Source organism: Maylandia zebra, linkage group LG1 (genome assembly GCF_041146795.1).
Source record: "Maylandia zebra isolate NMK-2024a linkage group LG1, Mzebra_GT3a, whole genome shotgun sequence".
NCBI classification, from domain to species: Eukaryota; Metazoa; Chordata; class Actinopteri; order Cichliformes; family Cichlidae; genus Maylandia; species Maylandia zebra.
In genome coordinates, this window is record NC_135167.1 from 3,682,846 (window position 1) to 3,704,900 (window position 22,055).

Below are 22,055 nucleotides of genomic sequence, written 5' to 3' on the forward strand. Positions count from 1 at the left end.
TTTTCATTTGATGCCATATATATGTTTCTTCTTTTCTTCTTCGCTCTGCACATATACTGGCACTAAATGTCGGACAATGCCCTTCACATAGACATGAGAGTCCAACGCTTGTTGAAGTCAGTTCATACTTTATTTACACACAAAGAAACTGTGGTCAAACACCTGTGATTACACACACTATAAATATTACACAGATCATCAAATACAGACCTTGCTCACTGCCTAGTTAAGTCAAATCATTGGTAGTACGTTGCTAATGTGGAGTAATTGTCCATAAACATGTGTTATTGTCTTTCATGCACACACATTCATCACATCCAAATGGTCATTTCTGTTCTCTGTCCCCTAAAAGAAAGGAAACACAAAGTTTGACTGTGGACCAAAGCTGAACGAGCTTCATTAATTATTAATACATTTTTAATGAATCAGACCTAATTTCATAACGTGAGACACAAACAAACTCCAGATGTTATAAATGTCATTTGAATCGGGATAAATATTCAGATTTCATGTTTTCAAAGGTTCGAAAAGGTTGCCAATGAATAAAAAACACTGAATTATAAAAAACTGAAATTATAATCTGAACCAGCACAATTATTATAAATAGATAAATAATTTTACACCATTAAAACTGAAATACAGATTTAAAGGTTTTTTTTAAGTAATTAATTAATTTTTGTAAAAACAAATTGCAGAATTATTTATTATATTTTAAATATAATTACATTTTTTAACTGATCTGGTTACTTTAAACTCGCATGTCTTTCTTTTAGACTCTCGGTCAGTCCAAACAAAATGAATAAAAATATGAAAAATGTAAACGTTTATGTATATTTCGTTTGTATACCGTATGATATGATGACAGTTTACATTTTCAAACTGAAAGATTTCAGGTTGCGTTAATGGTCTGAAAAAATTCTTCTTATTTAAAAAAAAAGCAACAACAAAAAAAACCATAAAAGTATGAAAGTTTCAAAATTTTCGATAAAAAAACCAACACATCACAAAATGTTTTTTTAATATTAAGTTTAAAGCTTAAAAACAATATCTGAAATATCTTTACACAAAACTTAAAGCAGTCCAGCAGGCTCTGCAAGTTTCTGATGAGTCTCTTGTTTTCTTGTGAATAAATCCTCCAATCACGTGCCGTCTTATTTTCATGTGACCTGCCTGCAGCAGATCCACTCAGAAAAAGCTTTCCCTCATTTACTGCTAGATAAGCACCCTGAGCGTCATTTATCTTGGCCCTTCATATGTTGGTGGTGGAGTGTGTGGTGGAGAAGTTTTCCATGCGAAAACGAACCACGTTTTCTGTGGGAGGCGGCGGGTACAGGAAGTAGCAGGTAAAGACCTTGCGACAAGCTTTGCGGAAGTTCTCAGACAGGAAGGCGTACAGGATGGGGTTAACACAGGAGTTTCCATAGGACAGGCAGTGGGACACGAGGCGGAAGACATAGGTCGCCTGGGTCAGGGGGAAAGTGCCGAACTCCGCCCACATGACGATGATGTGGTGGGGCATCCAGCAGATAGTGAAGACAGTGACGACCAGGAGGACCGTCTGAGCCGTCTGCAGGGAGAGATAACATATGTGTGAATCTACAGGATGTAGTCGTACAGTATATCAGCACGCCCCTGTATACTCCGGCAGTAATCTCCTAAACGTCTAAATACTTCACCAGTGCTCCACCATCACCATCACTCAGCCAGTGACTTCTCCAACCCTCCACATAGTCCACAAACACTCCCTAATCACTTTACAAATACTCTCCGAGCTCCCCACACATACTAAACCAAAACTCCATAAACAATGTGAATTCACTTTCCAAACACTTAGAAATATGCCCGACAAATATTGACCAAACACTCCTCAAAGATTCCTCAAATCTCCATTAATATTCCTCAATATTATCCTCTAAAGTCCACCACCGCCACCACTCAAAGTAATCCTGTTATTCTTTCCTTATTTTCTGTATATACTTTTTCAGTGGCGGATGTTCATATTAAACATGGAAAAATATTTGAATGATGAGGCCAAAATATGTACAACTAATCTCCGCAAGCCAGGAGGTAAATGGACTTATATAGCATTGTTCTACTCTGAGCCAATAACAAGCCACTTCACCCATTTACACAAATATTCAGACAGCACTTTCTTATTATCACACACTCCAATGGATCCATCAGCGGTAATTTGGAGTTTGGCATTTTTCCCATTGATGCTTCAACTTGAGGACTGGAGGAGTCAGCCATCGTCAACCCGCCACTTGTAGCTCAGGCTTCAGACTGCTCTGCACACTCACTTTCAGACAGGTTTTTCTTCTATTGGATCTGCATGATGTCCTAGAGGGAGAATATTGTTAAAATGCCATCTCGGGCACATGCCTCTGACTGTGACCACGGCAGGCTGACTCACCTGTGGTTCAAAACCCTTTGTGAGGTGCAGCCAATCAGAGGAATTTTGACTTAAAGTGAATGATAAACTGCAAGAGCAGGGCAGCAAATAAAATAACAAAAGCAAATCTATCAGAGTCCATGAATAAATGAATGAATGTGCTAGAAATTAGAATAATTGGTCCCCTTTTAAATGCTCATTAACTACAGTATGTTACCATTATATCTGTGAATCACTAGAATCACATTATTTTCCATATTTTTGTCTTTATTTTAATACAGAGCTTTTCTCTCTTAGTTTATTCTTTTCAGTTCTCAGAAATCTTATTTTTGGTGCGATTATTGCAAAGCAAACAATAACCACTCCAACTGCACCTCCCTGAGCCTGTTTTTTCCTGTTAAAATTCAATTCAGTTCAATTTTATTTACACAGCACCAAATCACAACAACAGTCGCCTCAAGGCGCTTTATATTGTAAGGTAGACCCTACAATAATGCATACAGAGAAAAAAACCCAACAATCATATGACCCCCTATGAGCAAGCACTTTGGCGACAGTGGGAGGAAAAAACTCCCTTTTAACAGGAAGAAACCTCCGGCAGAACCAGGCTCAGGGAGGGGCGGGGCCATCTGCTGCGACCGGTTGGGGTGAGAGAAGGAAGACAGGATGAAAGACGTGCTGTGAAAGGGAGTTTTTCCTTCCAACTGTCACCAAGAACTTGTCTGATTGTTGGCGGTTTCTCTGTATTATCGTAGGATCTCTACGTTACAATATAAAACAGAAATTTAGGCTCCATATGACCATAACCAGCGAAAAAGTAACCCAAGATAGATCAAATATCCCTCTGCATCATCATGAGCGCATTACACTCAAACTCACCTGTCACCACTCATCCTGCTGGCTCCCCAGCTTATATTCCAGTGGTCCACGATCACTCTTTGTCAGACTGTTTTTGTGTGTTTGTCACAGTTATCTGCCTAGAGTTTTTTTCGGTACTTTTTTAGACCGCTAAGTCATCGTCAGCCCTTCTCTTATCATCCCAGTCTGTTTTGGGACTTTGAGTTTCCTCAGCTGTGATAGTTTATTTAAAATATCTTTTTGAAACATACCAAAGACCTAAATATTGTTTCATGAACTATTTCTTAATCTGTACTTTACCCGTAAGATGGTAATGGCTATTTATTTTACCTTTCATGTTTTATGTTATCTCTTGTTACTGTAGTCACTTGGAAACTAATGGAGATCAGAGTTTGTCCTTTTTTGAGAAGCAAGATTCAAACCGCGTGATGTTTCCAAGGGTCACAGGGTTAAGTGTGAATTAACTGTGTAAGGTCCACATTACAAAACCGTAAGCTATCGCAAGTCTTGGCAATCACTGGACAGTAAATGCATCTTCTAGCGACCAAAAAATCCTAAACAAAAGTTTGTTTCTTTGTTTTTTTTAAATAAAAATCTCCAAACTTGGGGCAAGGAGATGATAACTATTAATTATTAACTGTCAGAAGGCAGGTCTGGACTTCAAAGACTCGGCCAATAATGCAGACACCGATCCTGCTCCACTTCACCTGCACTCGGTAAACACATCACTTAACAGTGTGTCGCTGTTTTACTGCTGAAATACTTCACAGCAGAAACTGAACATAGGCCTGATTATAGATGGAGCTTTAACAAGCTGTTCTCAAAGAATATCTGCATTTCTTGTAAATCTTTGGCAATGAAGAACTGACTTTAAAAAAATGAAAGTAATAACAGAGAAAGTAATAACCCATCCCCAGACACTACATCCTGAAATATATATGAGTTCAGTGTTTGTCTTAACAGCTTCAAACCTATTTTTTTGTTGTCATATTTTTACCGTGACTCATTTCCAAAGTCAGCACATCACATTTCCGCCCACAACCCTGGAACCGCACATTTATCCATACTCAGTTCATGTCAATATTTAATCTAATTAAAAAGCCTCTTCTCCCACACAGGCAGCTGCCATTTCACACTTCAACTCGGCAACAAAAGCTTCTCAGCTCTCATTTATTAAGCTTTCGCTCTCCCAAAAGTCCTCACTGCTTTGTCCCAGTTATGTCTGATTTTTTTAAAATGTGTTCACACTCACTTAGTATCCCGTCTGCAAAGATTCTTTCATTATGCTCTCATGAAAATGTTCACTTCACTTGATTTCTACAAGTGTCCTGACTGTTCACAGTTTCCATGCTCTTTTCCATAAAAGGGTTGTTTTGTTCTTGTTTGCTCTCACAAAGTCTAATCCTGTTACAGACAGCACTTCATTCATCCTCCAAACTAAAGCACACCACTAATGTTTACATGGCTACACTTTCAGAAAATGTTGCAAATTTCAAGTTGCAAAAAAACAAACATTCGTTAAAGTGTCATCTTCTCTCCAGAAAAACTCCCACATGTCCTAAAATATTCTCACGTTGTAATCTCTGTCTGAGAGACCCAAAAATATTTGTTATGCTTGTTTTTAACGTCTGTCATACTGTATATATACTATTACATTTGAAGATGATCATAACAAACATGGCCAAAGTACTCCCTGAGAGCCAGAAGCTCAGGCTTCAGACTGCTTTGTTTCCACTCCCACCTGCTGTCAATGAGGGCGGATATCTCTAATATGATCATCTCAGGCACACAGCTGTTCCTTTTTTTTTGTTTGAAAGAAGCACCAGTTAAAGGGAGCTAAAGCATCTTTTTTCAGACAGAAGATGACCTGAAAGCCTGAATTAAGGCCCACTGTAACATTCAAGGATTACTTTGAACTGTAAATCAAGCAAAGCTGATGTAGCCAAGACTAAAACTGTGGAGCCTTTGCGACTTTTGTGGGTTTAAGACTAGTCTGATGCAAAAGCAGGTGAGTGTGTTAGCTGATGGACAATGATAAAATACGCAGGGCTTTATAATATATCCAAACAGAGCGGCCGACAGGTGATAGATGACAGTCTGTCCACTTCAGACGTACAAACAGACTCTGAGCGCTGAAAGCAATCCAGCTACGCTCACTTTTACATTTTCCACAACTGAGTCTCACAAAAATAAAATTTCTCTCAGGTGAAGGACGGTGCTCGGCTGAATCCTGGGTTTCAAACATCTTCAAACATCAACTAATTTTATATTTGAGCATTACAAGATGTATTCACTCGTATATTTAACTTCTCCTCCATCACCATCAGGAGGCATCTGAGCCCAACAAACCAAGCAGAGTCCTGATTTGAATATCACTGAATCAAAGCCAGCGCTAAACCTGAAAATCTCTTGAAGACATGGAGACAGAGTAACTCCATAGAGGCTGCGAGACCCTTACAAGAAGTAGGAGACAACTGATGAAGGTGTACTGTGGGGATCTGTTGTTGATTTAAAAGTTCACACAGCGAACACTGATTCGATTTAGTTTTTTCTCTCTTTACTGCACAAAGATCAATAAAACTATTCATCCTCAGGACTGTGGGCAGATGAAACTGACCAGCGACCGAGACGTCTGCGTTTCATTGTATGAGACTGAAGATAACAGCTGACTGCGTGTCTGACAGCGAGGCTGGAAATGGAAAAAAGCATGTCCTCCGAGATGATCTCAGTTCCAAAGTAATCATGCCGGGTCTTCTTGTTTTTTGAACTCTTGTGTTGAAATCATTGTTTTTTGCAGCTAAATCTGCGTCGTAAAATTTTATTGCAGTCTTACGTGAAGAGATGAGACTCAGCACTCAACCCGAACATCTGCTGAAACATTATACTGTTTATATGGAAACAATCTCTCTGTTTTCAGCTGCATTAAAGATTCCACGACCTTTCTAAAAGGTTGTACAGAGCCACATGTCCACTGCATGCTCAGCGTCTGAATATGGACACACTGGATTCTATTTTAAAGAGCTGTTGGACTAATGTGTTTTTCTTTATAACAGTAACCCTGGCAAGTTAAGAGCAACAGACTCACTAATGCCACCGACAGACAAAACTGCACTAAACAGTGCCCAGATGGAAAATCTCAGCTGATTGCTTAATATGGAGTTGAGGACTTTTCCAAGAAATATTTTGAAAAGGTTGTTTGGTGTGCTAACCACTGCAGCATGCTTGCCTCACAGCAAGAAGGCCCTGAGTTCACCATCAGGTCAGGATCTTTCTGTGTGGAGGTTGCATGTTTTCCCCGTGTTTGCGGGAGGTCTCTCTGGTACTCTGGCTTCCTCCCACAGTCCAAAGAAATGCAGTTAGTGGGGTTCACATCTAAATTGCCCATAGGTGTGAATGTGAATGCACAGACTGGTGACCTGTCCAGTGTGTACCCAAAGACAGCTGGGATAGGCTCCAGCGCCCCCGCGACCCTGAATCGGACAAGCGGAAGAGGATGGACGGATGGATTCTGTTCCACAGGTCCTCTTATTTCATAAGTTGATGCAAATATTTGTAAATTCAAACAAACTAATGTAGTCCGGATGGAAAGCACTGAAAGGTGCCAAGTTTCCAGCCCCTTATTTAATTTCAAACATAATAAATTCACAGGTGTTGTTTAGTCATACGATGCGTTGTTATATTTTATTACATGGTTTTATTGTCTTTCTTGTTTGTGTGAATTCATATGATGTTTCTGCTCTCACACTTTAATCAAGTGTGTTATCTAACCATGTCACACCAGCATAAAACCTTGCACAAATATTGTAACAGGAAAGAACTGATGAAACATTTCTTGGTTTAATTATGCCTATTTTGGGTGTTTTGCATATTTCTGACCACATATTGTATATATATATGTGTGTGTGTGTGTGTGTGTGTGTGTGTGTGTGTGTGTGTGTGTGTGTGCGTGCAGTGTTAGGGAGTAACGAAATACATGTACCGGCGTTATGTATTTAAAATACAAAATATGAGTAACTGTATTCTGTTACACTTACCATTTAAAAAGGTGGTAATCAGTTACTTTGTTGAAATAAATTTAATACACGGCGGCCATCTCCGGTTTAATGTGTTAGCTTAAGCCCTCTCTATGCCTTCTCCAATTGTGGTTTAGCTCAGTTAGATGAGCATACGGTCATATATCACATGCCTGAGAGTAGCAAGCCCGGGTTCGAGTATGACCCATGGCCCTTTTTTTTAAATGGGTCAGTTACACAATGGACCCAGAGCCAGCAGTGCACGGGCAGACCCGCAGCCCGCACAGCCGGTCCAGCTGCTGGGCCAGATGCTTGCGGAGATCATGGCGATGCATAAAGATGCAGAGAGCAGAGATTGACAAACTTCAGTACCCAGCCAAGAGCCAGACCCAGGCATTGGAGAGGATGGATGGGGCAACTGTGCACCCCCTCTCTAAGGGGTGCCTAAAAAGTAGTACTGAAAGCTATCTATATCTGAGGCCTTAGAAGCTTCTATCCCTCTGGTATACCATAGAGATAGAATCTAGGACAATAAACCAGATGTTCTCCACTGAACCATCCAAGGTAGGGGAACAGTATGAGAACAGCCCCACTACAGCTGGAGACAGAGCAATACTTTAAGAGCATCTGGGATGAGGACGCAACCCAACATGAACGAGAAATCAATTCACTGATACACACCACAAGGAGGTACAGCAATCACATCAGAATGTCATTCGGACTACAGATGTGTAGTCAGATGGTAACAGAGAGAAGGAAGGTAGCCAGAACTGAGGGGATTGCACTACCAGAAATTTACACTACACAGCAAATTCAAAAGTGTTAAATGTTTTGGTGTTAATAGTCTTCTTGCAAAAGTAGAGTTAATTTTACTCTAAGCAGAGTCACATTCTTTTAATGTAACTCTGAGGTGTAAAATGATAGTAGTTAAAATCGAGTGTTAAAAATGAGTGTTTCTCTGTCAAATCTGGAGGTGTTACAATGGAAACATTAACTCTTGACCTCTTAACTCTGAACTCCTACAGGGGCTATGACACCAACAGAGTAAATTCACAGACTCCGCCCCCAGCACGGCTCCAATCGAAGCTGAAGTGAAGCCGTTTCAGAACATTTTGCTCTACATATTTGAGTTGTTTGCCATGCTTGGTAAGTCACTTTTTCCAAAGATTGTTTCAATTATTATTATTAACTTTTACTTCTGTGGCTCTTTGGAGTTGAGACAAAGCTGTGTGAAAGGCATTAGCCATGTTGCTCGCTGATAGCATAATATTCTGTTTTAGCTAGCTGAAAGGTATTGTTTGCGGGCAAATACCACAGCCTTGAAAAAAAGCTTGCATGTGAATTTTCAGTCAAACTTTTGGTCAAATACACCTAAAACAATGTGTAGAATGTGAAATGTTGGTATAATGGTGCTACTTGAAGCCTGAAAACGATCGCCCATAAAAACAAACAAACAAACGAGCAAACAGCAGTAGCAGGCGTCCTGACTGGATTCTACGTTAGCATAGATCCCTCCAGAGTTTTGTGCACACGGTTTAGGTAAAAATGAAAAAGGTTGAGGTTTTACATTTAGTTCAGTATTACCTGTTGCCTGTGTCTTTGTCTTTTGGGAAAATACTTTACACAAGTAATGACTCAAAGAGGATTCCTTTTTTTTTTTTTACTGTGCTGCAATTGTTTACTGGATTATTTGTGCCATTAATTAGTGTCAACTAATTTTTATTCAATCTCCACACAGGATATGCTTGTGAAGATGGAATATGGGGGAGAGCAGAAGTGCGCTGAAGTTCCACAAAGTGATGAATGAAGGACATGCATATTGTATTGAAGAAATAAGTGATGAGAATGCTGTTATTTGCATTTACCATGTCAGACCTTTTGATAAACAAAATTCTAATGAAAGTGAGAACATGTACACTGTTACATCTTTCAGAAAATGTTTTGAAATTGTGGTGCACAGTTCAGAATAAATGTTTTTCAAAAACCATTGCATCTTTTTAGTAAATGTTTATTTCCAAAAGAAATGTCTAGAAGTTCAGAACAGGAAAATTCCCACTTTTTAGAATGAATTAGAAGATAACTCTTACGTAGTTAAACTAAAATACTCTTTGAGAGTTAATATATAAACTCTTAACACCAAGTGTTAAATTATCAACTCCAGACAGATTTGGTGTTTAACACTAAATTAGAGTTAACGTACCAACTCTCCAAAAAGAGTTAAATTAACACTCTCTGGTGTGGACCCATATAGACACTTTAATAGTGTTGAAATCAAATCCGACAGTGTTAATTTGGACATGCTGGATTTGCTGTGTACAGACATCGAGGGCAGCTGCAAGTGCCTGGGAATAGGAAAATGAAGACCATGAAGAGGCCACAAGGAAAGTCACACCCACCAAAATCCTGCAGAGAATAATGCAACTTCTGAGGAGTGAGCTGTAGAGGAAGAACACGACCCAGGCAATCAACACCTACGCCAGGGGTGGGCAACTCCAGGCCTTGAGGGCCGGTGTCCTTGCAGGTTTTATATGTGTCCTTGAACCAACACACCTGATTTAAATGGCTAAATTAGCTCCTCAACATGTCCTGAAGTTCTCCAGAGGCCTGGTATCGAACTAATCATGTGATTCAGGTGTGCTGACCCAAGGTGAGATCTAAAACCTGCAGGACACCGGCCCTCGAGGCCTGGAATTGCCCACCCCTGACCTACGCCCTGCAGGTGATCCTTGGGTTGTTGAGAATGACCAAGGCAAGATCCTGTGGGACTTCCAGATACAGAGGGACAAACTGGTGAGGGCTAACCAGTTGGACATAGTGGTGGACAAGCAGAGGAAGACAGGATAACAACATCAGGAAGAAGGAACGTGAAAAGTTCAAGAAGTACCAAGGACTGAGAAAGGAGCTTGAGAGATGTGGAGGGTGATGGCAAAAAATGGTCTGATCTGAGCACTCGGGGCAGTGACCCTCAAACTAGGCTGTTGACTCCAGCAGATCCCAGAAACGTCATCCAAGGAATCTGTCCAGAAGAGCGCAGTCCTGGGAACGATACAGCCCAGGACCCTCAAGGCCCGAGTCCTCTGGTTGACTTGGGTCTGGTGGATCCGAGCTTGAAGGATAAAGACCGTCCACAGGGCGAGCTGGGATATATTTATATATACAGCAGTATGTCCTCACAAAGAACTCAGCTGGCTGGTGTTTCCGTGACACTGAAACATCAATCTGACGTGAGCGCTTACATAATTGTTATCAGTGTTATGGTGTCTCTTGTTTCCACAGAGGATGGAACTGGTGTGAATGAAGGCCCAACATTTCTCTCCTCTTCAGACTTTGTGGGAATCTCCTCTATTCTTAGTCCTGTTGTCTAAATATTTACCCAGTAGCGTTTATTCCTGCTCCACTGACCCGAGAAACAGCAGATACTTTGTTGTAAATTGCCTGTAGCTAATGTCTCTCTGATCTGTTGGTACGGGAGATCTGCACACTGTCGCCTGCCAGCTAGGACCAAGTAACTCAATCTTTGAGGCTTGTCGCCCACACCTGTCATGTTGAACTTCTACTGCTCCACAGCTGTCACACTCTGGGCATACTATGACCTACATGATGGGGCAGGTGAGCTAACACAACTGAGCTGCTGGCTGAACAGGTTTGACTGTGATGGTGATGTTTAATCATATTATATTGATTTTTTCTTGTTCCCTCAGTGGCTTTAAACCTGAGGTTCCATATTATGCAGACCAAAGCATACATTTTAAATAGAATAACAAAAATCAACTTCATTAGTTTCAAATACCTCTCCACCCTTATCATGGTGTGATGGGGGTGTCCTTGCTCAATTAATCCCAAGATCAGTATTGCTGGTGACAAATGCCCCTGGCAGGGTCTCTGAAAGCAAAGTGTCGGCAATCTGAAAAAGGAGACATAGCCCCCTCATAGAGCCATGCCTGGTAAAGACGCTAACTGGCCCACCCCCAGCAAAGAGAAAAGACATTCAGAGTTCCTCAGCGTGACAGAAAACTGATGTTCAAGTACAGATGTAATCAGTTTGATATTCTAATACAAGGGAAAGAAGTCCAATTTCAAAAAGACATCTCTTTTTTTCTATAAAGAAATGCTGATTTGATTTGGGCTTAAATTCTAAGAAATAAATGTGTAAAATTACAGAAACAGTTCTATTAGCACATTACGCAGACCGTCCCGTAATCCAAAATCAGACATTTTTTAACTGGCAGAATATGTATTTTGTTTTGCTTTTTGTTACCGTGAAAATTATCCGTTTTTATGGTACATAGTGAAAAAACACAAATTTTCTGATATTTTATTGTTTATCTATTACTTATTTATTTTGGCGTAGTATGAAATGCCATGGGGGAGGTCCACCAGACCTAAAAGAAACAGGTGCTGTCTTACACCAGACTCTTTGCTCTAACAACTCAGATGCTGTTTCAATTAAGGATTACAACTTATTGTAGAGAAGATAAAAAGCTAGAGAACCCATGCAAACACGGCGGCAACATGCTCCAGAAGAGATGCTCGAGATGGGCAACGTTTCCCCACATTTCAAATGAATGCGGTTTCTTTTTACCACTAAACATTCTAGTTTGTGAATCACTTCTATATGCTAAGCACCAGAGTTATAAGCATATGCATTTCTAAAAAACAAAATATATGCAAAAACAAAAAAATATTTGCTGATAAAACAAGATGGCTGCATGTGCATTCAGGTAGGCACCACTTTTTTCTTATTAGTTTTTTTTAAAACTACCCTCTCCACGTCATCCCTGTTACAGCTTCTTTATCTCCCGAACTGAGCTGTGTTTCCTGTAAGAAAAACAGATCAACGTTCAAGCTCTGCTAACGCTCCTTTTCTTATCTCTCCTTTAAACGTAACTGTTCTCTCCATGTGGCTCACAGAGAAAGAAGACAGAGAGGACAGCGCCAAGAAGAAAAGACCACCTTCAGTGCCAGCTGCTATTGTTTTAGAGGAGCTCATAAGTTTCTTTTTCAGGCAAAACCTTTTAAGATGAGCCAGTTCTTCATAATGAACCTGTTTCCTTTTTTTTTAAATTAAAGAACCTGTTTATATTCTGGGAGAAAAAAAACATAGCCTGGCAGCCAAAAGTTTCATATAAAATAACTCATTTCTTACAGTTAATACAGCTGCCAATCATCCTGTTACAGGGAATCCTCCTCAGCATCTCTTCATCGTAACAGTAACAGTGTTCAAACAGCCCGCTGGTGCTCGTTTTCAGTTTTGACTCTCTCTTTTTCCTGTATGGTTTGATAATACTGTGCACTGGCTTGCTGCTGTACCAGTACCAGACCCATAGTCCCTACCAGTTTGGATGAAAGTTTACTTACAGGAAACAGCAAGCTGTCTTTCCAACAACTCATTAAAAATAAAAGCTGGAACACCTGCAGCCTTTTTAATTCACGAGCCATGTGTAATGCATTTACAACTGAGTGATTCTTCCACAGAAGGTAATCGTATGCTTGGTCTCCCTGCATGCAGCGCAGCACAGAAGGAAGAGGAGACCCTTACTTTTTTTTTGGAGCGCTCAGACTTCTTGGACATGTTCTTCATTTTTTTATGGAGATGAAATAAAATCTGGAGAGAAAAAGTAGAGCAGACAGATTAATTTTGAAGGAAATACTTCTTAATGATTTATCAAAAACGGATCAACTGGTCTGTAAACAGCAAATGCATCAACTTGGTCAACTTGTACTCATATCAGCAGCTGAAGGTTAAAGTTACACAGTTAGATGCCCGCTGGAGGAAGTCACAGGCCACACCAGAGGACTTTTATTGTGACAGTCGGCTGTTACATAAACACAAACTGACTCTGTGCTACTTCAGCTTGACACTTTTATCTGATAAGTGACTTTAACCGTGAAAAAAATCCAAATAAATGAACCTGGAATTTATTGTGAATTTATTTATTAATTAGTTCCCTGGTAACCGAATTACAGCCACTTTCAGGAAGCAACAGAAATGTTCATTTTAAATCTGTTTAATCTAATCAATGTGTAGTTCAAGTCAACAATCTGTAGGTATTAAAAGCACTTCGCCAATAAAATAAATACATTTTTCACATTCCAGTGGCAAGCTGGGATTGGTTCCAGCCCCCCTGTGAACCTGAAGGGGATAAGCTGATGGAAGGACGGACTTGTACTCATTTAATACTTATTATTTTGTAAGTTTTGTTTGTTTATTAAATAAGTGAGAGCAAATGGTTAACCCATCAGAACTGAATTTATATGTAAAATTAATATTTTTGTATTATTTGTTTATTAAACAGTGCAAACGTGTTCAGAGATTTTTCTTTGGCTGGATTCCAGACTTTTATTAGCAGAAAATGTGATTAATTGCGTTTTAAAGCAATTAATGAATGAATCAGAAAATATTTTACACATAAACTGATAATAACTGCTACAGGTATCGCTGAACGGTTATTTATGACTGACTTATAACAGATCAGCTTTGACGCTCACAGATCTCTGACAGTCTGATCATAAATTTAAATGCAGAGGATGGATATTAAACCGGTTATCAGGGGTCTAGGATGCTGATGTTTTTACTGCCTGGTTTAAAGAAAATGAACCATATTTGATGTTAAGTTTCATTTAAATAAAACAGTTGGGGAAACGAATATTTAACCTCTGGGAAATGTCTCGATAATCATTACGATGAAGCAAAAGCTTCTTACCTGCGTCTGGTGCGTTTATTCTGAAACTTCAGCTGGGTATTTTGTATGATGTTATCATAGTTTGGTCATATCGGTTTATCACATGTGACCCACATTAAGCTGACCTATTGAATTGGTTTTATTCTGAAGCGCCACACCGGTGCTGGTGAGTGCGCGCCTCACGCGCGTTTTTACGCACAGCTTTTATGATCTGCAGGACTTTGTGCACGGCCTTTGGACCTTCTGCTCTGTTCTTAATGCCTGTTTTACTGCAGCTGGGAGTCAAACATTACCCCGTTAAATGCCTCCTATTTTGAACTGACCTTAGTGTAACAGCAGCTGATGAGGAGCAGCGGTAGCAGGTACCCCAACACCAGGAGGGTCACTTTGTAGGCGTTTTTGGAGGCTCCGGCCCAGTCCTCCCAGCAGAAAGTTCCGTTGTGGTAGCTAATGAGGCCCTGGTGCTTGGCCACCGGCACCGAGCACACCAGAGACATCGTCCAGATGACGCACAGCCCTGCCAGTGCGTTCCTTGGGCTCCGGACGCTCAGAGATTTGTTGGAGCGCACCACGGCAATGTAGCGGTCCACGGACATGGCCACGAGCGTGAAGATGCTCACAAGCATGTTGACGGTGAAGATGTAGTGTACAAACGTACAGAGGAAGGCCCCGAACACCCACTCCGGCAGAGTGTAAATGGTGGCTTGGAAGGGCACGCAGAAGAGCAGGAAGCCGAGGTCCGCCACGCTCAGGTTCAGGATGAAGATGTTGGTCGGGCTAAGCGAGCGCCTCCCAACTCCTCCTCCACTTCCACCGCCGCCTCCCCCACCTGCGCTGTACCCCACCTTCCCTATCACTACTAGCACTAAAATGTTCCCCACCACCCCCAACACGAAAATGATCCCGAACACCACCGGCACAATCACCGACTCCGGTGTGTGTCCGTCGTCCTCTGACCGATTGAACTCGGGGAGGTCAGGCACGGAGCAGGAGTCGTTTACCGGGAGCGCCATAGTGGGGCAGCTGGAGGGTTAGAGGTGCAGAGAGGGACAGGCTGACAGAAAGACCAGCTCCATGATCCCGATCAAACACCTCCAGCAGCGGAGTCAGCTCTGAGACTCTGAGGACTCCTGGAAACACTGCAAGTTTAGGGAAACGTTGAAGGCTGTTTCCTGTCCGGGGACTTCAAAGTAAAGCCATGTTATTCAAAAGGTAGTCCTCTATTTCTTACTTTTATTCGTGCTAATAAAGAACCTAGATGTTCAGCAGTGAACAAAGCATCTTCATTTCATCTTGAGAAAGAACAAAACAAAACGTCACTGAGAACCAGAGCACATAAAACAGTATTAGAGTGAAGGCACAAAAAGCAGGTGAAATTTTACATCTTAAAGATGTCAACAGATTCCTTTAAAAGCTCAGGAGATATTTAGTTAATTGAAATTATTTATAAAACAAAAAGTTCACTTTTTAGGGAGTAATGCAAATAAAAAAATAAAAAAGCTCCAATGCAGTGTGTGTGCAAACATTTTATGAAACTCAAACAATACTTTTTAAAACAAAAACTATGGACCTGTTATTATTTACATCAGATGCATATTTTTAAAGATTTGTGTCCCAGAGATAATGCCACTTTTTAACATGTTGTGATATAGAGACTAAAGTGCATGGCATTTGTTGTTGTCACTGTATATTCTTGTATAATAGGTTTCTGGTCACTTTATATAGTTAAACGCTATGAGTGTGGAGTGTAAGAGTTCGACCTTTTGCAAAAATGAGCAGGAATGAAGCTGAACTACTAAGAGTTGGTTTGATATTTTGTGCTTTTTCCTCATTATTTTTTGTCCATTTTTGTATCAACTCATGTTTATACAATATAGATTCTGTTTATGTTCTTTGATAGGTTTAAAGTGCTTTTTTATTTATTCGTATCTGTTTTTCTCTCCTAATAACTAACAGAATATCAGTGACCTGGGTTTCGTGATGTTTCTCCTCCTCAAAACTTTCTGTGTCGCTCCCAGCTGTCTTGACCAACGAGGCTTTTATTTTGTTGAGCAATTTGTTTGCCATTTCCCGTTCAGAAGTTTCGAGGCGTGTCTCAAGTTCGATTGATTTCGATGGCACTTCGTACACGCTGAGCTTTTACTGTCTGCTATGAGTCACCACAGCGTTTCATTCACGTCAATATTTAGTTTAAAAAACGAAGATAAAGTTTCTGTGAGTCTAAAATCGGACTATATCTGATCACTTTTAAACTTTTAAACTCGGTTACACTAAAATCCTCTCGTGCTGATAAGTCTAACTGTGGATCATTGCACGCACAGATTATGTTTTATCTGGTGAGATAACATTATCACACATTACATCACACATTTTCTACGAGTGCTTCTCAACCTGCAGTCTTTACTGAACCAAGAAGCCTGAGAAAAAGTACTGTTCTGCTTCAGAGCAACACACCTGTGCTCAGGATGCTGTGGAGAACTAAGTAGGAGCCGTGGCCTGTTAATAATCCATATTTTAAACCAACCACTTTATTAAGAACACATACGCAGTCTAATGAAACCCAAAACAACAGCACAGATTCCAGTTTTGTTCTTTTATGCTCATTAAAGTTGCAGTAGGAGGTGGTTCACTGCATATTGAAAAGTGTTCCTAATATTTTTTCCTAGTATAATAAACTACACGTTTATGAATCAACATATCACTTCCTCTCGCATTGCCTCATTACTTTTGGACCTGTTTGGTTTCTGCTACCTGGTGCTCTGAATGGGTCAGTTACCATTTTATATTTACCAGCCTCGCTAGTGCTGTTTATGTTAAATGAACACAGATATTGTTGTGTAATTAAGGTTTTTTTTATGCTTTCATACTTATACTTTTATACAGCTTATAAGATTATATTTGGACAAAACTTTACTTAATTTAATGTTGTGCAACATCAGTCAGTCACTGTTACTTGAGCTGGTCAAGCATGAGGAAAGTCATGTAGTTTAAAAAAAAATTTTTTACAGAAAATGTAAAATAATTAAACAAAAAAAGTCAGATTTTTGGTTTTGGTGGAGCTTTTAAAGGAGATAAACAAAACAAAACTTACGTTGTAGTGCTAACATATAACTGAGTAATAAACTAACTGCTCAGATAAACTCACCTAACATCCAAGAGAAGAATGGGAGCTTGAATACGTGTTGATCAGATAAACTTGAGCACGTATTGGTGACACGCACTAATACATGACCTGATTACAAAAAACGAAATAAAATAACTTACTTTTCAATTATTACTTTCACTTAATGGTTATCAAACCCAAAATATCTAAATAACTAAGTCAAATGATATGAACAACATATTTAAAGTAACTAGTTTCATCATCTCTTCCACCCATGATATCGCAAAAATTGGTACAATCCATTCATAACTTCATGTATTTAACAGCCAGTACCGATCTGCTCCTTTCACTCCCTCAGCAGCTGTACCCCCCAGTGCAAAGAAAACAAGAGCAAGAAGTTAAGACAAAATAAGAAAGTAGGTTAACAGACCAGGACCTTTAATTAAAAGTGTGCACTCTAAATATAACTAAGTGTTTTCATAGGTTACGAATTATGGTTAAGGATAGGCCTGCCCAGTAAAGTCACTGTGAGCTTCAGCTGAATTCTGTGCTTCAACTATAACTTACATTAATTCATACAATTTCATAATGAAAACCTTCGACACACATACCCCAGATTAGTTCTTGCAGTGCAAGCTTAGATTAATTATTCGGTTCAGAGTAGTTTAGCATATCTTTGGCTATCGCAGTGAGCAGCATGACTCAGGAGGACATGTGGACCTGTGCAGGTCCCACTTTGGGAAGTACCCCTCATGTTTCTTTGACACTAAAAAGAGCTCATTCATAATTTGTTCAGCTAGTTTTAAAGAATAATGCTACTAAAATTGCTAATACAAATATTCTGCAGTCATAATCAACTGTTCTAATGTGTGGTGAAAATGTTTCTCCTGTTTGTTGTGACTTTGCAGCAACTGCTAAATAAACTTGAATCTGTAACATGAAATCAAAAATCACGTGTCATTTGTGTGCAGTGGAAAATTGGTTTTATTTAAATGAGCCTATCACTTATGAACTGGGCTTTAAAATTCAGCAAATCCCACTTCCTGGAGTCGCTGTTCCACTAATTAAAACTGAAAATGTGGAAGCTTTGAGAAGTTGCTGCAGAGCTGTAATGCTTTCCTGATAAAGTTGACGCATGTCACAGGTGACAGACCGGGGAGAGGCAGCGCTAGCATAACAGATTAATTTAAGCAGCAGCTCACCCAGCTGAGCCTGAAAGCGCCACCATGATTAATATTATTATTGTTCATGTAATTAAAAAGGACCAGTGTGTACACACACACACACACACAGACACACACACACACACACACACACACACACACACTTCTTTTTTTTGTATTTCCAACAAACCTGCAACCTTCAGGCAGGACCTGTTAAACATCACATCATCAGTGTAGCTCATTCAGAGTCAGGGCCATGCACTCCATCCTGCTGCTGGAAACAGAATTTTATTCATCTGTCAGAGATACATACAATTATAGGAAACATTTGTAGGAAATGGAATAACTTTAATAACAATCAAATTGTGTATTTTCAACCCAGTTAAAAAACGTATTGTCAGTAGTAATGAGTGAGCTGAAGGCCGAGAAGGCCACAGACAGACTGACAGTCACTGGGAGTCTGAGATGGGCAGATGCACTGATGCTTTTTCCACTTGATAACTATATTTTTCTCTTCGTGCAGCTGATAGCACTCTCATGGAGAGTAAATGTGATTAAAACCTGACGTAATCAACAAAGCAGAAGGTGATCAGACAACATGTTTACCAATGACAGGGTTCATTTCCTGTCTGATTTATGGCATCAGACATTTAATAACATGACTGTGAGTGAGAGGTGGTAGTGGTGTGTTTGTCTGTGTTTGTCTGTGCATTTGTGTGCACATTTATCTGCTTGTTCTTGACGTATCTTACTCTTGTTTCTCCCTTGTTACGTCAAACCTTTCTAGGATTCCTGTTTTTATTGCCTTCTGGGAATTCTAGTTTTTAGTTAATAAAAAGCTTACGTATTATTGTTCAACCAGCCTGCTGGGTCCTCTCTGCAGCTTATTATGACACTAGTGTCCTTACTTTTGAATACCCCCAAAGGAAGAAGAAGAAGAAAAAGATGCAATAACTCAGAAATTAGTTCAACTAAGCAGCCAGCTGTGAGCTCAGCTCCCTCAAAGATAACTCACACCACTGTGCAACAAACAAACCACATATGAAGAAAGTAAACATATCATAAATGCACTGATATCTTGGAGTAAGCAAAATAATTAGATGCAAACATATGAACATATTATGTGAATGAAAAAAAAATTTACCCTTGTCCTGATATCTTAGAGCTTTTGATTTTTGTAGGTTAAAAGATCTCAAAAAGAAACATCATTCCTTGATCTAAAGAAGCTCGAGAACAACTGAGAAAGAAAGTCAGTGACATCTATCAGCCTGGAAAGGGTTACGAAGCCATTTCTAAGGCTGTGAGACTCCAGTGAGCCATGGTGAAGACCCCAAAGGTTGATTCTGTTCATCTGGACGCAGCGTTTTCAGTGGCAGAAACGTTTCGTCACTCATCCAAGTGACTTCTTTGTTCTCAGCTGACCGCAGCTTTCCCCAGCCTTATAAACAGGACATTTGCACAACATCGGAAACCAGCCCACCGAATGAACAACGGGCTGTGAGGTCAGTTCCTGGATCATGTCAAGGAACTGACCTCACAGCCCGTTGTTCATTCTGAACAATCTGATCATCAAAAAGTGTTGAAAACTTGTAACAGTGATGAACTTATTCCCGAGTAGCTAGCCTCCCAAAATTACACCAAGAGCAAATCAACGACTCATTCAGGAGGTCACAAAACTCAGAACCGCATCTAAAATACTGCAGCCCTCACTTGCCTCAGTTAAGGTCAGAGGTCATGATTCAACAATAAGAAAGAGCCTGGTAAAAAAAAAGAACACTGTTCACAAAAAAGAACACAAAGGTTTGTCTCACATTTGCCAAAAAACATCTTAAAAATCTCCAAGTTTGGAAAATATTTGGACTGATGTGACAAAAGCTGAACCTTTTGAGTTCAAATCACACATAAAAACACATCCAGCATTTCATAAACATACCCATAATACCACCAGTCAAACTTGGTGGTGGTAGCATGATGGTCTGGTACTGCTTTGCTGCTTTAGGACCTGGACACTTGCTCTAGCTGATGGAATCATGAATTCTGTTCTCTCTCCTCAAAACGTCAGAGAAGGTCTGGCTCAAGTGCACTTGGGTTTTTCATCGGACCCAAAACACACCAGCACGTCCACCTGTGATTTTGGAGAGGCCTAGTCAAAGTCTGACTCCGAACCATTTTAGATGCTTTGGCCTTAAATAGGCCGTTCATACTTGAAATCCCTCCAGTGTGGCTGGATTTAAACAATTTGCAAGGAAGAGTGGGCCAAAATTCCTCACCAGCAATGTGTAAGACTCAGTGCCAGTTATCACACATGTCTGGTTGCAGTTTTTGTTGCCAACCACTTATTAGGTATAAGGGGGCAGTGACTTTCGCACAGGGCCAGCTAGGTTTGGTAAAAAAAAATCCTTAATAAATGAAATAGATTTCTTCAAACCTACATTTTGTATTTACTCAGGTTATCTTTGATTAACGTTAGAATTTGTTTGATCTGAAGCATGCAAGTATGACAAATATGTAAAACACTAATAAATCAAGAAGGAGGAAAATTCTTGTTCAAGCCGCTGTACAACAACTGAAAGGATAGGATTTCAAAAGAAACATAATGTGATTAACCAAATTTTTGCATGCATTAAGAATTAATTAATTCAAAAGAACAAATGATGGGGCCTGGAGAGACGCTGCTCCTGCAGAGCCTGCTGCCTGTGAGACAGGAAGAAAGAATTTTAAAATCTCTTTAGATACCACTGACTGTTCAGGAGCTGTTGTTGATTGGACTTTCTGAAATATAAAACAGAGCCATGCTGGTGGCTGCAGCATCAGATGAATATTAATAATATGCTGCATTTGCAAATTAAATTTGACAGATTAGGCGTCTTTTCAGGCATCGCCATTCGTCAGTGGAGACAAAAACACAGCAGCAGTCTCCTCCTTTGAAGGGGCAGCGCGAAGTAGAGCAACAGCATTTAAATGGCAGCAGGAACCAGTACCAGCCTCGGCACTGGTTCAGTCTCTGAATGCTGCATGTTCCAGGACTCCAACAAACACAATGTGTCCAAGCTTTGACTGTTTTTACTAGAATGAGGGGTACATAAAAGTAAAATCCGGCGCTTCTGTTAGTCTTTACCGTTTAAAACATGAAATCTTTTTTTTGTTTTGTTTGTTCTTTTGCTGTTCTGTTACCACACTCTGCTTTTCTGATGCTGTAAAACTTTCAGAGCTTTCATTGCTGAATTAAAACATGAAATTCTTTTTTTTTTCTGAGTGCAGGAACACCGCTGATTTGGGCCATTTCCCCTGCCAGCTTTCATTATCTTCACTCTGATGTTGTTCTCACGTCACGAAGTCAATCAGAGGAGCCGCAGCAGCTTCACGCCTGCAGCAGCAAACTGGGGAAAACACAAATCACAGGTCTTATAATGCTGAAATCAAAATGAATCATATAGGTAATGTGCTGTAGGCCCCTGCTTACAGTCAGCATCAAGAGCTGGAGACCAGTTACCATGGAAACAGAGGCTGAGTCCCTGATGACCTGCGGTCTGAACTGAATCATCTGTTTATTTGACTCCGGTTAAAACAAGCCAACAACAAATCTACAGATTGACTCTGACATTTTATTTTCATCTCTGCACAAAGAAGAGCTTAAACAAGCCCCCCCAGCCCCCGGCCACCATTTGTTATCCACTTCAAATATAATCATTATTGATCAGGCAGGATTCTCAGAAGCAGTCCGGCCATGTGTATTTCCTGGAAACATTTAATAAAGATATAGTGTGCAACATTTGAGCGTGATGTTACCTTTGGTTTTTAAGCTCTGCTCACTTTGGAGTACCTTTTCAGCTGTGAATGAGT

At 40.1% G+C, this 22,055-nt stretch overlaps 1 protein-coding gene across 1 annotated transcript; it reads right to left on the minus strand.

Annotated features, from left to right (window-relative positions):
• Positions 1-116: 116 nt before the first annotated feature.
• Positions 117-15,085, minus strand: galr1b (galanin receptor 1b). The gene is made up of 3 exons (XM_004539843.5): positions 14,270-15,085; positions 12,803-12,868; positions 117-1,567 (listed from the first exon to the last, which is right to left on the minus strand). The coding sequence occupies exons 1-3, from the start codon at positions 14,957-14,959 to the stop codon at positions 1,250-1,252; spliced, it is 1,074 nt and encodes a 357-aa protein (XP_004539900.1). The 5' UTR covers positions 14,960-15,085; the 3' UTR covers positions 117-1,249.
• Between the last annotated feature and the right edge of the window lie 6,970 nt (positions 15,086-22,055).

Bases quoted from the DNA above. Each gene is read 5' to 3' on its own strand.
- galr1b (XM_004539843.5), bottom strand. From the start codon at position 14,959: ATGGCGCTCCCGGTAAACGACTCCTGCTCCGTGCCTGACCTCCCCGAG. The intron at 12,869-14,269 runs GTCAGTTCAAAA...TTTTCTCTCCAG, and splicing joins TCAGCTGCTGTTACACTAAG to ATTTTATTTCATCTCCATAA. The intron at 1,568-12,802 runs GTAAGGGTCTCC...CTCTCCCTGCAG, and splicing joins CTGAGCGCTCCAAAAAAAAA to ACGGCTCAGACGGTCCTCCT.